The sequence below is a fragment of the Caenorhabditis briggsae genome (assembly GCF_000004555.2).
Source record: "Caenorhabditis briggsae complete genome, chrV, whole genome shotgun sequence".
NCBI lineage: Eukaryota > Metazoa > Nematoda > Chromadorea > Rhabditida > Rhabditidae > Caenorhabditis > Caenorhabditis briggsae.
The window spans coordinates 10,936,822-10,952,394 of NC_013488.2; the positions used below are offsets into that span (position 1 = coordinate 10,936,822).

The 15,573-nt window shown below is 37.4% G+C and overlaps 3 protein-coding genes across 3 annotated transcripts in view; 1 reads left to right on the top strand and 2 right to left on the bottom strand.

The window, feature by feature from the left end:
* Nucleotides 1–492, top strand: part of Cbr-bus-19 — a gene marked incomplete at both ends in the record, with an annotated part of 3,059 nt that extends 2,567 nt beyond the window's left edge. Inside the window, one exon of the mRNA XM_045237660.1 lies at nucleotides 436–492. Within this exon, the coding sequence (XP_045094028.1) occupies nucleotides 436–492 (57 nt within the window). The remainder of the gene's footprint in view (nucleotides 1–435) is intronic.
* A 768-nt stretch (nucleotides 493–1,260) lies between these two features.
* Nucleotides 1,261–4,187, bottom strand: Cbr-glb-24 (the record flags this gene model as incomplete). Its single annotated transcript, XM_002636972.1, has 7 exons — nucleotides 1,261–1,350; nucleotides 1,459–1,913; nucleotides 1,963–2,032; nucleotides 2,083–2,193; nucleotides 2,641–2,746; nucleotides 3,162–3,235; nucleotides 4,125–4,187. The coding sequence occupies 7 exons, from the start codon at nucleotides 4,185–4,187 to the stop codon at nucleotides 1,261–1,263; spliced, it is 969 nt and encodes a 322-aa protein (XP_002637018.1).
* Nucleotides 4,188–9,112: 4,925 nt separating this feature from the next.
* CBG09510 lies at nucleotides 9,113–12,613 on the bottom strand (the record flags this gene model as incomplete). The annotated part of the gene is made up of 12 exons (XM_045237661.1): nucleotides 9,113–9,334; nucleotides 9,449–9,751; nucleotides 9,796–9,905; nucleotides 9,960–10,070; nucleotides 10,119–10,338; nucleotides 10,428–10,653; nucleotides 10,697–10,843; nucleotides 10,890–11,039; nucleotides 11,086–11,510; nucleotides 11,865–12,079; nucleotides 12,305–12,371; nucleotides 12,419–12,613. 12 exons carry the CDS (start codon nucleotides 12,611–12,613, stop codon nucleotides 9,113–9,115), a joined length of 2,391 nt encoding a protein of 796 aa, XP_045094029.1.
* Nucleotides 12,614–15,573: the final 2,960 nt, after the last annotated feature.

Sequence of the window (15,573 nt, forward strand, 5' to 3'; positions counted from 1 at the left end):
ATTCCACTAGAACTTTTTGGTGGAACAGTGATAAACGGAAAATCAAAGTTGCGGGTTTTAGTGGAGTTGTAAGAAAACGACAGAAGCTACCGTAAAATCTGTATTAGAAAGGACCATTTAATTCAAGGGTTCCTTTAATAGAAGAGACCCTTTAATATAATGGACCTCCAGAGGAGCCTTGGATCTGTAAAAAGGCCGGCTCTTCTACTGCAGGTTTGGCGGTATATTTTGTTGAGAAGTCAGTCCTATTTAGTTTACGTCAAAAACACGTGATAGGATACTTAAAAACAGGTTGGAGTNGATCAGGCACGCGGNNCGTGCNCAGGCNGNGNGCGAACGCGGAGCGTCCGTAACGGATTGTTCGCGAATCACCTGTGTGAGCACGAACTCCATGAAGTCTTCAACTCACTCATTTTCAAAGTGCAAACTTTTCAGCTAGTATCAAGCTCCGACGAAATAGACGAAAAAGTCAAAAAGATGGAAATTGTATAGTACATACGACCATCAGTAGCTAACCCATATCATCAGCCATCTCGTGCCACGAATCCATACGACAACATATCATCTTGCCATTCAACGCCATTCATTTTTTCTCTTTCGATAGAATTCATAATATTTAGGTGATCGATCACTTCCTTGTTATGAACAGATTCCGATGAAACGAACCACTTGACATTCTTGAATAGCCACTGTATTTTTCTTTTTGTTAATTGCTCATCCATATTCAGAGTCTTGTAGTTCAATCCGATTCTTCATTTGAACTAATCCGGTGTTCTCCAAAATCCCTTTTTTGTATATTTATTGTTATCTGTTCATTCTTCTGTTCACCTCTCGCTCAGGCTCTCACTCATTTCACTTTTTTACTCTGAATCTTCACTCAAAAATGCCCTTCTCTCACCTGTCTTCCTCCTCAAAAGATATGCTCAACCAGTTCAAAACATGTGTATGTGTTCTCTCTTCCGATCATAATCATCCATAGGATTTTTTTCTTTTGTTTATTAACATCGACAAGAAAATTTGCCAAAAATAAAAAATAAAAAGTTGAAACTTTTTGCTGTGGAGAGATTTTGTGTGGGTGTGGAACTCAATGTGTTGGGTAGAATGAAAATACAGTGTTTTAACACAGAAAAAAGAATAACGGGAAGGATGAAGTCTGAATCGCAAGATATGCGGAAAAAAGCGAACAAAAATGGGGAAATTGGAGGAAAAGAAAATGAGATGGAAAGTTGTACAAGCAAGAGACAGATTACTTATGTGGATTTAGTTGCCCGAGTTCTTCTTTGAGCATGGAATTTTAGACGAATCATTGGTCAAGTCGTAGCTAGAGCTGGCTCGAGTTACTGACTGTCCCTAAAAATTGAAAAATGTTCAGTTATTTTTATATCGAAAATGAGACGCTTTAAAAATAATGTTTTAATTTTAAAAATTTTCAAAATCAAAGTTCTAGAGGCTCCCCACCTGTTTAAGATTGTCCATAATGTAGGCGATGATTGCCAACCATGCGCGTCTGAGTTCTTTGTGCTTTCTAACTGCCTCACACCGACGACGAGCACAATCCATGATTGTATCACCTAGATCATCCCAGACAGCACTCGAGAGACCCTCTGCTTTCAGATGACGATGTTGTTTTCCGACTTCGGTCAGGTACTGAGTAACACGAGAGTGATCAGCGTCCAAGTTTTTGATGACAGTATCCAACACTTCTACAGTAACCCGACAGTGCATCATGCTGCAGTCCATGTCGCTTTTTGCAAATACAGCTACTCCATTGGCCTTTGTCAGCAGCTCCTTTGCTTTGGCATTCCGTGCACTCAATGTGGCAAACAGGCTGTTAGCAAATGGGCCGCTGGCTCCGGTGGTGAAGATGTTTGGCCAGCTTTGAGTGAGAAGCTTTTGCTGATATGCAGTCAACCCTAAACAATTTTCTGAATTCTATCTGAATTTTAATCATCTTCCACTAACCGATGACTTCGTTCAAATTGCGACGAGTCGGTGATGGTGGACACGAAAGATCTCCTGCAGATCGTTTAGCCTACAAACAAATAAACAACATCTAAACGGAGATTCAAATCTAAACGATACCATAAGCGGAAGACGAAGACTCTCCACCTCTGGACATTCGGTTCTTGAACGACCCATTTGACCCAAATGTGGGCAAGTAGTATGAGTAAGGGGACTCAGACAATTTTTCTCCTGGAAAATAACGATCAATGGAATTGGGCAATGAGCTTTTAGTGAATAGTATGATGGTTTTCGGGAGGGTTCTGTGCTGTCAGCCATATTGAGAAAACTGATGGTAAAATAAGAATAATGAGATGAGTTTGCTGGTTAGAGGTCACATGGGAAACAATATTATCTTCCCCAACTCATGCCATCTAACTTGAATCAGACAGTTTTCTAACAAAACAAGAGTTAGGATTGTATAGGAAAACTGTTGATAGGAAGTTTTTTTATGAATGCTAAGCTTACAAGAGGTGTCTACGAATGATGCAGAAAAACAGACTGTTATTTGAAATTGAGAAACCTGCAGGGACAAAGGAAGCGAAATATCATACAGAGATCTCTTAGATAAAGTATGTCACGCTAGAAAATGGTTCAAATAGTTCCTTAAGATCTTAGCGACTCTACTCCAAAACTAACCTGATCAATACTGCTACCGTTCTCCATGATTCGTTGCCTTCTCAATTCTTTCCGACCATTCTTCTCCAACGAATCCAACGAATCTTCAGAAAATGTACGAGTAAATCTGAAATTATATTCATTTTCTTGGCAAGAGACCGAGGCGACGACGCAAAGCCAATTTTTTCTGAAAGCCCCCCTAGATTTACGAGTAATAGTCCCTTCGGCCCACGCTGATTGGTTTTGTGTCAGAGTCATGTCAAAAATGGTGGGTGTTTGGAAATATAAGACAACAACAAGAAAGAAATGAAAAATGAATAAACGGGCTTATGACTTTTTGAGGATCTTATAAACTCGATGCGAAAAACGGCGAAATGCCAGGACGAAAGACAAATTTTCGTCTTCAAATTTTGATTAATGCGCACGAAACAGCTCGTTTTCCGACGGCGAGCAAAGTTGCCTTGACAGCCGGCATAACAAGTTTTTTAGTTTCAAAAAATGGAAAGAACAGGTGGAAATTAAAAACAGAGAGATATACTTACCGAAGTGGGGAACTAACAGAGCAACGCCGAGTTCGGGTTATTGAAATTACCGGCATCATTGAGTGATCCATAGTCTGGAACACAGAAAATAAAATTGAAAACCTGGAAAATAATTCATGGGAGAATATCGGATACTCGATATAGTGGTCCCACGGTATTAGAAGATTCCTGATTCTCAAGAGGGGATTTAGGCGAAGAATCCTTAAACAAAGTTGGAAAACTTTGGACAATTTTGTTCAAACTAAAAAGAGAAAGAATGGTTTTTGAAACTGTAAAATTCAATGCATTTCAGTTTGTATAAATGATCACAACGAACTTTCCAAAGTGAGAAATATTTATATCTAATACAAACATACTTGTAAACGGGACACTGCCATAGATTTATTAGAATAAATATTTTTGGACCAACTATATTAAATATGATAGAAGTCAACGAGTACTACAAAATGATACTATTTGTAAAACTGTACTTTGTCTATGAATGAAGTAAGAGACGGATCAGGCCGAAAACAATAGACAGGACCACCATAAGCCACTATATGGGTTATAAATTTGTTTATAGACAAGACACAGTTTTCCTAATAGTATAGTTTTGTAGCACTTGTCGAATTCTATCATATCTACTTTTGTTCCTTCAAAAATATTGATTATGAAAAAAAACTATGGTAGGTTTACAAGTATGAGTACAAGTGGAATTCAGATGGAATTGATCTAAGTCTCAAATATTTATTTACGATTTCCTGTTTTTTTTTTTCAAAGTCAAAGTTAAAAAAGAAAGGCTCTTCAGTGCAAGTTTTAAAAGCATGCTTCTCTTTTTTCTATTTTTGGTCGTTACATTTTGTGTTTTCTATGCCCTTGGAAGACTAATAACATTTGTAATGGTATTGTCAGAGGTCCTTCCATAAAACGAGCTCGTAAAAGTGTACTTGTGCCAAAAGGAAAAAAAAAGAATTTTTGACTTACTAGCTTTGAAAACGGATGGTATATTGGTGATACATCATAGGGAAGTGCAAACGGTCTCTCCATTGACTGTAAAACAAAAAAAAATTAGCTTTCGAAATATGAAATTGATAGAATAACGTCATTTGAAAAATGAGAGAGCAGGTGAAAAGGAAAGAAGGGAAAGAGTCTGAAGAAAAGATTTATGGAAAATGAAATGAAATATAAATCTTGCGGTTGACTAACAGAAATTGCAATATGAATTAGAAAGTGAGAAGAGTGACAATATTGCTTATTCCCCTCTGCTTCGACATCTGGAGGGAGCTTAAAAAGTCACAACATGAGCGAGTTCTGCAGTCATATATTTATTATACTCAGAATTCGCTGGTTCCAGAACATTTTCCAAAGATTTCGAAGCCATGACTCATCGAATAATTTTCCTAAAATCAAGCGGGGGTAAGAGGAAAACATCGTTCATCTGAAGACGTGTTTGCAGAAAAAAGAGAACATGAGAAACAGGGGAACCTCGGAATAAGAAGCTGTCCAAAGTTGATTGGTGACAACTTTGTTAGTGTTTCTCTCCCGGGAAAAGTACGTCTTCGTTTTTCTGAAAACGGATGATTACCCTCACTTCTTCTGCATTTTTCCTCTGCCTCCAGCTGTCCTCTCATCTACAATAGATGAGATCTTTGGGATGAAAATCTTTCAGAAAGTAGAAAAAAAAATATATATATATATAATACTCATTGCTTGAAAATGTTTGAGAATTCGAAAAAAACATCTTAGAATATAGAATGAATGTTCCGATGAATCAAATTTATGTGGGATTTTTTTTTCGGATGAATCCGAAACTCAAAACAATTTAGAATCATTTAGAAGATTTGATGATTGTGAGAGAGAGAGAGAGAGAGAGAGAGAGAGAGAGAGAGAGAGAGAGAGAGAGAGAGAGAGAGAGTAAACAACAAAAAATACAGTTTTGAAAGTTTTCTAGTCCGATTGTTTTTTTGGAAACCTGAAACTTCCCATAAAAGGTGTTATTTTTCTTTTTGATTTCGATTTTTTCCTTTTTTGAATATAAAACAATTTAGAAGGAATACTCAACATAGGAATGTCGGAAATTCCGAGTTTCAGAACTCCGGAAATCAGATGTATCGTAATCTCATTTTCTCATCACGAAAATACGAAAAATTGACAAAAAGAGTTCGAAAACACAATAAACAGAAATTATTTCCGCTTGAGACCTGCTATGAACGTTTCGCGCCTTTAGCATACAGTAGTCCAAAAAGCTCTAAATCCAAAAAGAAGATTTGAAATGATTCCGGTCGGGATTCCGAATTCCGTTTCGAACATCCCTGATTCAGTAACCAAATCTGTAGTTCAAAGTGATGCGTAAGGCTTATGATCATCGAAACTTCTGATGCCTATCTTACCGTAACCCAGATAAGTTATTTGAAAATGAGGAGAAGTCGTGTTAAACTGGTCAAAAGAGCAGCATCTAAAACTAGAAATGAAAAATGGGATAACAATGGAGTTGCATTCAAAGTTTAGTCAAAAATGATGAGCATACGCACACAGTTAGACACGCACAAGAGGAGAAGAAGAAGAAGACGACAACTCGTCAGAGTCAGGATAATTAAAGAAGTCCAGACCTCCATACACATACTCACTCGATGACATCCGGCTGCCTTCATTCCCTTCTTCAGACTTTCTTTCATTCCAGAACCATCTCTGCCTTCCAAAAGAATGAAAAAGCAAAAAAGAAAAGAAAAGAAAAAAGTACCAAACCTAGAAAGACGCAAATGAGAACAGGCTCACCTAATTACATGTGGGGGCAGCAGTCGCCGTGCTCCCCAACGACTCGTGAGATGGAGTAGAAAAGTAAAAGACAATTGTTTTCATTTCGCAAAACAAATTTCCGCTTTTCACTCTCCGTTTTTCCTTATCTTATTATCTCGGAAGTGAGTGGGCAGTTTCTTCTGCAACTTTTTTTTTTGCAGTGGTTACTGTAGGATTCAAGAGCTAGCCTTGAAAATTCAAAGAAAGGAAGATTCATAACTTTTCTGATAGACTTCGGATCAGGAAGTTCTGAATTGTCTATTGTAGTATTTTTCAAAATAGAAGACGTCAGAAAAAAGAAGTAAAGCTAAATTTCAAAAATAAACGTCATCCGAACGCCTAGCTACCTGATTTTTCCATGGTGATTCAAAAGTGTATCCGAGTGACTCTTTTATGACTAAATGGACGCAAATGAAGATGTCAAAGAAGTTCTTTGAAAAAAAAAATTTAAAAAACCAAAGTAGGTCAAAAATGTTCAGAATCTTGTTCTCTGGTTTCACTTTGGATTCTGACTCAATATGTGAACAACCGGCAACTAAAAAATGTTCTGATTTGCCAATCAGACCGGTAACGAGGCTTTAAAAAGGAGTATCATTGAAAGATTTTTTTTTGGAAAATCTAGAGGTACTGACATTCAACATTTTGTGTCCAGATATGAAAAATAACAATTCTCTGATAGATAGCGATAGATAATTATGAAGATTCAAAAAACATGGGTTTTTTTATGGATTGCAAGACTACCGATAATCCGTTTGCCCTGATAGAAGCCCATGGGATTTTTTTTTGGATTATTTGGTTGTTAACAGAAATTTCATAAAAATGACAATAACTAACGAGAACTACAGAAAGTAAAAAAACAGTAAACGTCTACATTAACCGAAAAGACGAACTCTACAAAAAAAAAGACCAACTGCAAAAATATATGGTAGTTTTCCAAGCAAGGGTTGTTGAGGATCATCAATAATCTCACAAAATTATTATTTTAGTTCTAAGATATTTATAAGAGTTCAGTTTGGGAAGCTGACCTAAAAATAGAGATTGTAGTACCAATTTCCCAGTTCATCAGAAAAGATTAAACAAGTTCAACCTAGTTCAATTGGATTATCAGTTTCTTTTTTATTGTTTTCGATTTGAATTTCGGTCTCAGATCAAGTCCCTTTTGTGTTTCTTAGTTTTGTGATATCTTATGCATTGAAAAACAGATAAGAAAAGGAAAATGACTGGAAAATGGAAGACGTGGAAAAAGTATGAGAAAGCGCGAAGACGTGGATATCTGTGGGATGAATCGAGTGCAAATAGAGACACTTCTACTGGGGTGCCAATAGAAAAAAAAGAAGCGAAGGGCACAATTAAAATATCGGGTGTCTCCTCTCATTCTCACTCTCGTTCTTCTTCTCTTCCCGCTTCTTTCCATCCATTTTTTCCTATTATACATTATATATGAAACAATATTTCATATTTTATACACTCGTGATGAATAATAGAGGTGCGATTCACACGGACATGAAGAAGGGAAGAAGAAGAAGACGCCGCCTTCTGTGAGCTTGAACAAAAAAAAATAATATTTTGCGTCCGGATAAAATACTGACGAAGAAGAAAAAAGCAAAGGATTATTAGTAAGGGAGAGCCCCTGACTAACTGATGATGATCAAGATTAATTATGTGTTGTGGGAGAAAAATTGAGATCTACGCGAAGAATCACATTTTGTTATGAACATGTATAGAAATCCGTTTTTGTGCTCGAGTTTTTCTCCTTTGCTGAAAAGAAATTTCAGTACATTTTTTATTGCAAACACAAATTTTACTTTTTTTTCACCAATCTTTGAAATACTGTCTCCATTGGAAACGAGACAAAGAGTCTGCATAGTAAAACTGAATTTCGAAAAATAAGGAAAGAAAGACAAAAAAAGCTGCATCCATTTTTTCTCAAGTAGTTAGGGAATCATGAGTCAAGTGCGTGGGATACTATATTTAGGTGGAAAACTTTTTGAAAAAAAATACATCTTCAGGAAAACAAGATCTCAGAAAAATGGACATCCTCCTCGAATTTCCTGATTAGATGCATCGGAAGCTAGACGATAGGCAGGATATGGGCGTTCATGGAATTTATCACGTTATTTGAAAAAGCGATTCTGATGCGGAACAAGAATAAATGTGACCAGAGTCAGAAGAATATAGAATTCAATATTAGGATACTATAGAGTTTAAAAATTTGAAAGCCCGATCTTATTAAATAGTTCCGTTTGTTTTCAAAAATAGGTCGTTTCCGAATTCAGGAAGGTAGCTCGATCATGAGAAAATACTGTCCTTGAGTCTGAATATATCGAATTCAAAAGTTCAGAACTACACGTGTTGGCTGTTGTTCCAAAATTCAATACCCGGAACAATGAGTCATGTGAGATGAAACTAGACTAGCTCCAAACATTCTTCATAAAGAAAAATATAATTTGCATTGAATTCAGTTTGTAGACTGGAAAATTTTTCGACAAAAAGAGTACGGAAGGCTGTGACACTGATGAATAATACATTTTTTTTGCATTTTCCTCCCGCTCCACATTATAAACACCTTTTGAATCAATTCTAAACCGAGCTCTTGATATTGAACAAGTTTGAACATACCGTAGGCACTATAATAGAACGCCACTTCTATGCTTGCCCTTGAGTTCAATTATCTGAATTTCTATGAAAAATGTTGAGCATTTGTCAACTGTTGAAATGTTTTTTCATAACATCACCAACATTTTATTAGTTAACACATTTTCCATATCTCTTATAGAAATTCAGATAAATGAGCTCAAAGGGCAATTATAGGGTGTGCTTCTACTAGAGTGATTACGGTATCTCTAAAATACCCAAGCTCTTCAGTCAATTTTGTTATTCATGAAATTGTCATACTTTTGATTTCGATTCAATGTCACTTGAATAACCATTGTGAGTTTTTATTGCAAATTACCGTAACCGAATGGCACAGAAGAAAGTAAGAAAGAGTCATTAAAGATACCATAGCAATCAATATTTGGTATTCAAAATTAATGAGGCAAAAAAGTGTTTGTTGAGGACAAGAAAATAGGTTTTCGACTAGAAAATGTCATAAACGTGTGGTTGACAAGAAAGAAGAACTGGACTGGGACAGAAAGAAAAAAAACAAATTGAGAAAAAAAGAGACCTGGTTATGGCTATGATTTAGATGAAGTTCTTGGAAAATTCAAAAATTGATATCTTTTTCGTTTATAGAAAAGCAGCGGTTTGTTGTTTTCTTCGAGTGGAATTCGGAATTCTTCGTCGATTCCGTTATCACGAATTTTTACAGGAGGAGAGTTTGCAGGTGCATGAACAACTGATGATTTGTTGACGATGACTGGAGAACGAACTGATGGAGGAGGAGTCTCCAATTCGACCTATAACCGAAATCCATGAATTATTTTTGCTTGTATAAGACGAGATTCTCCCAAAATGCAGAAAGTACCTGTTTTTTAATTGCTCTAGAAGTTTCTGAGAAATTATTTGAAAACTTTAAAAGAAAAACTCACTCTTCCGTTGCTTTCAACACTTCGTCGTCTCATTCTTCGTTCTCTTCGTCTTTCTCGTTCTTCTGGCGACTCGAATGCATTAAACGTTGCACTGATTCGTTGCGTATTCTGACTGTTTTGAACTCCCATCGATGTCGAATGTCTCATTCCGTAACTGTTATCATCGTTTCGATAGGCCGTTTGGTGTTGACTCGTTGGAGGAGGTGCAGAATTTTGGCGATTCGCAGTTTCATCAATGGACGTCGTTCTTGATAACCGACTACCAACACCGAGATTGTTGAAGGACTGAAAGAAAAAAGTGATGGTTGATTTCAAACTTTTGAGCTTACATTGATCAATCCCTTGAAATGACTAATAATACTGTTTGATTGAGGAGCTCCACAACTTGCCGTCCGATGCATTCCATTTCTGTCTTTTTCTGATCGAGATAGTCGGCGTTCTGAAATTAATCAGCTTGTTAACTATGAACTTTCTTTTTCCGTATTTAGATCACGTTGTATTGGAGAAGCTCTTGGATTCATTGGAGAAGATGGGGAGTTACCACCCGGTGATGTATTCGAGTCCATTGATCGTGGAGTTGAGAGTAAAGAAGCTTTTGGAACTGCTGAAAACGATTAATACTCAAAAGAGATCTACTAGAAATTTGACATACGGAATGCTGGATTCAGTCTTCCTTGAGCTCTTTCTTCCGTGTCTGCACCATCCATCATTTCTTCACAACTCGCGTCAAATGATCCTTGCCATTTGCTCATTATCGTCTGAGCAGTTCTCACATTGTTCGCTGAATTGTCATCCATTTGAGCATTTGTGTTATCGAATGACGAGATCTTATTTGTTTTTGCACCAGATTTATATCGGTTGTTGATGGATAGCTGAAATGATGCTAATATAGAAGGTTTTCGAATTCTATCACAAATGGAAAAAATTCAAGGTATGTCTAGACGATTGCCAAAGAACTCACCGTAATGGATTTATTACTCCTTGTTTTGTCAACAGGAAGTCCTGCAACCCTCTTAATAGAAAGAGAAGACTCTGCAACTTGTGCTTGAGTTTTCAAGATCGAAGATGGCAACTGGAAGTTTGCTTCAACATCTGCGGATCCTCCTCGATAGTTTTCTTCGTCACAAGCTGCGAATCTTGCGTTGACAGCATCAATAACATCCAAATTTACAGTTCCATATTTAGGTCTGAACATTAAAACTTAAAAAAAGTTTTTTGTAATACTCTTACTTTAGGAATTCGTGCCTTTTGTACTTTGGTTTCTCCGCCGCTTTTTCGTGTGCACTTTCGAACCCCGCCCCTAAATTTGCCATTTGTCCATTCGTTTGTTCGTCTTCATCTTCTCCCATTGTTATCGGTGCTTGCGTATCAAGAGCCCTGAACATTAATCATTAAATTAACAAGTAATCATCAAATACAATACCTGTTCTCGTTTCGTTGATCTCTGATTACTGCGGTCGTATGGGATTTCAATCTAGCTGATATATTCCCATTTGTTTGCTGTTTTTGTCTACTCGCCATGTTATCGTAACCCAATTCCCAATCGTACGGTTCTTCCCAACTGATGTCATTGCTGAAATACGAAATTTCAAAATAACACCTCAAAATTAAAGACTCACTCTTTGACGATTTTATTGAGAAGTGATTCCAAGTAGTTATAATCAGGAGTATCAGCATATCCGAGAGTTTTCAAATGAGCCGCAAAAAGATGTAATTCATTTGGACAGTCATCCAAAAGAGCATTCAAATCTGCTTCTTCTTTCATTTTTCCAACTTCATCTTTGTCTTTAATTTTTCTCCATGGCAACTGTCCTTGAAGAAACTCTGTGAGCATATAGAAAAGGGACCACAAATCATCTTGTCTTCCCATTTCCTTGTTCTTATGTGCAGTGACAGCTGCATATCTAACAGTCCCTCGGAATCCAGCCGCACTTCTGGGACTTCTGATTTCTCCTTTTGCATTCAAATATTGACGGGCAAGACCGAAATCTAACATGTACACATTTCGCATGGTTTGTGATGTTCGTCCCATTGCGAAGTTCGACTGAAATTTTAGATGAGATTTATGTTACTATGGTTCAAGTACCGTAATACCTGTAATACAAAGACTCCCCATATTGTCAAGTTTGAGCTCAATTATCTCAATTCCTATAAAAAATATAAGAAATGTGTCAACTTATAAAACGTCTTTGATATTATGTTAAACAATTTATCAGTTGACAACTTTTCCATATCTTTGACAGAAACCGAGAAAAATTAGCTCGAAGTTAAAAGCTAGCCCTTCTATTACATGTTTCACAGTAGGTTCTTTCAGAGAAAAAATGAATAATATTTAGGACGGGAAAGTTTTGTGTTTGTGGTACGAATTCTAGGAAAATTATGGAAATGATAATCTTACCGGTTTGACATCTCTGTGCAAGAATCCAATTGAATGAATTTCGCGGATCCCGTTTAGAATTTGTAGTCCGACTCGAACGGCCGTACTCAAATTGAAGCACTGTTTTGGTGCTTCTCTTCGCAAATCGGCCAGATTTTTGCCTTGTAGACTCATCACCAAGTAATTGAATTTGTCGTTTCGACCGCACCCGTAGAATTTACACGCGTGTTTTTTGCCTGCAAATCAGAACCCAGATATTGGATTGCTATTTTTCAGATGTTCAGAAGACTCAAAAAGGATTCAGTCAATGTTTTCAATGTTTTTCAACATGGTATAAGTCTTATTTTTCAGTTTTGTTACAGCATCAGCTCACCAACGAGACAGACGTAATTAGATTTTTGATGACAGCTCGAAAAAAAACTAAAAAAATAGCGTAAATGCGTCATAAACAGAAGACAGACCTTGGAGTCGTCGAAGAACTGCGACCTCCATTTTGAGCACTTGTTTCGTCGCTTTGCTAGATTCAACCTGGAAATGCTTGAGTGTCGAAATCCTTTAAATTTTAGTAGAAATACCTTTATTGCTACCCGTTCATGATGATTCTGAACATCTGTGGCCTCATAGATTTCTCCAAATCCACCTCCACCTATTTTCGCCTTCTGAAAAGAGATGATTCTACAGTAATTCTCTCCAGATAGACTCACTATTTTCCATCGTTCTCTGATGACCTGTCCAACTTGAAGAATCTCTCCTTCTGATGATGATGTCATTATTTCATCTCTGGAAAAAAATTGAAATGAGAAAATAAATGATCGAGAAAAAATGAGGAGGAATCTTTGAACGATGAAACGGCTATCGGAAAAAAAAACGAATGGGGAAGTGGTTGATGAGAATGGCATATTTTGTTGAAGAGGAGAAAAGTCGAATGGAAAACAGATGGGCGCCAGAAGAAGGAAAAGAAGAAGATGAAGCTTGGAGGAAGAAGGCGCTGCGGCGAGATGCCAGAAGAGTGACAAATGCACCAAGTATATGCTCCATGCTCCAAAATGGTTGGGGTAGACATGGTGGTGGTGTTGGGAAATGGTGGTGGTAGGGTCTAAGAGAGAGAGAGGGAGCCGCCCTTCAGAATGACCAGCCGAAAAAGTATCAAGCGAGCCAATCTTAAGGAAGAGTCCCTACTTGGAAAAAGAAAAGGAATACATAAGAAGAGGCTCTCTTATGGAAGAAAGTGTCCGATGGGGCTCATAAATCTCGTCTCGCATCGCCGACGTGTCACCTACTATTTCCCCATTTAAAAACGCATTTTTCGTTTCGGTGGGGTAAAATATTGACAGAGGCATCTGATCCATATGGTCAATTTGTCAAGTGCTCAAGTGAAGTTTTGGTTGAAACGGGAGTTCAGTAGGGATCGATTGGGAAAGGAGGAAACGAGAGTCGTAAAAGGACTTTTAGATGGAGTCATAAAATATGACAATGGGAACTTTCAGAACAATTGTAGCAAAGTGCTACCTGAGTCATAGAAAAAGAATCTGAAATTAACTTTTTCGCAACGGAGTTTTCGACAGATTCAAGTTATTCCTGAAGAAGAAACAAGGTGACAATTAATTCACGATTATTTTCTCACTGAAACTGCTATGAAAATGGGGAATTGCAATTCAAAAAACACAGAAGCGTCGAGGAACTGAGATTCAGGAATCCAAAATTTGAAGCATTTGAAAAAGAGAAAAACCAGTTTCAGTCAACCATAACTCAAAAAGCCTCCAACTACGGAAAAATCGAACTCAGAAACCAGGATCACTAGTATGTGTCTAAATAGGAACAAAATCAAGGCTAAGATATAGTCAGCTAACATCGCTGAACAGCAAGATTCAGAACCCCAGAAACTTATACCCCCCCCCCCCCCCCTTTAATCATTTCCCAATGTCAGAATGGAAGTGAACAACGAAATAAATATAAAAACGAAATCGATAGCCGTCGGGACGAATCTCGAGAAGAGAGAAGTGCCCGCATCCATGAACAGCTGACACACATTCTCCCGGTAGTTGAAGAAGCAAGAAGAGAAGCTCCCGTGAGCCCCCGCCAACTTGCTCCTGCTCCCTTCTTTTCCCGCGGTCCTAAGCTCTCTGATTGACGTGGCACCACCGGATGAAAAGGACTAAATACTGCGACTCGTCATGATCGAGGATTCAGGATGCACTGCAAAAGTGCTAAAACTGGAAAGGAAAAAGTGGAACTTCTAAAAATACTTTAAATAAGAGGGTGATGGTTTTTGATGATGTTTATGAAAACGAAGATGATGATGAATAGTTTCAATAGGAAGAATTATGCTTCATATGTGAGCGAAGAAAAGGGGTCCAGGTCCCGTTTTGTTTGGATGACCATGAATAAATAACAGTGGTAAAGTAAATGGAGATATAGAGACATAGAGACAACACGGGAAAGAAGACTTCACCAGAAATGAGTGTTAGTGAAAGAAAAGGGTCCGGCCGCCCGGTTTTGTTTGAATATGAACCAAAAGAAGGGTGACGAGATGTAGGAGATAGTATATAAAAGTTAGAGGGGGATGAGCGGTGTAAAGTGCATTAAGGGGACCAGCTATTCGGCCGTGAATAAACGAGGAACACGGGTCGGGATCGGATAATTGAGAGCGGAACGGAACGACGAATCGGACATTATAATCAGGAGATAAAGGACCATTGGACTCGGAAGCGAGACAGAGAAATTGAGAGAAAAGAAAATGACAGAAAGTTGAAGGTTGCGAAAAATAAAGAAAACAGAAGGATTAGGAGGCGCAGGGAAAAAGCAAAAAAAACAGTTTTCAGGTTTAAGGAAAATAAGACAACAAGGAGTAAGAATCATGAGCAATGACCCATTTATCACAATTGACAACCTTGTTTTCTGTTACTCTGTTACTAGGTGGAAATACGGAACAAAAACTGAGTAAATCGTTATTTTTTAACTCTCTATCAACGATATTTTTGGGAAGTTACGATTATTTTCAATATGCATTTTGGTCTTTTGTAAGGAGGAGAGAAAAGAAAGTGTTGTTCGAATAAGAAAAAAAGACATGCATACAAACGCACCTTGAATATTCAAATATCAAATTCAAAATATCGAAAATATAAAATTGGACAGGATTATCCGCTTTCATCCTACATTTTCTTAAATTTTCAGAAAAAAAGAGCTCTAATGATATTTTCTGAGGATTACTGTAGACCTGGGCCAAATTTGAAACCATAAAATTACTAATTAAAAGGTAAACCTAGGTTATATTCAGAATTTTAAACAAATATAATGTTTTGCAACTTGACTTCCAAGGCTAAAAATAAACGAATTCGTCAATTCGTGTGAAAGAAAATACTCGGAATGCATCAGAATAGAAAATGAGAACCAGAAAGAGAAAAAAATTAAAAGAGCATTTAAAGTGCTTTCTCCCCGGAAAACCCCTTGAACAATTTGAACTCTCAGGAGCAGAACAAAACGAAAAGGCCATGGGACCTTTAAATGAAATGGACCTGCTGGCACGGGCTTCTTTTTTTTGGTCCAAAAGATGAACGAAGACAGACATCAAATACTAAAAAAAGAAGAAATGCATGAGAAAGTGCAGAAAAATACTGTCGTTTCCTCAACTCGTCAGAATAGGACATACAAAAAAAGAAGCTCTTTTTGGAAGGATACATAAAGTGAAAGGATTACATCGCGGATTAGGAAAAATGGGTGGAAGAAGCAG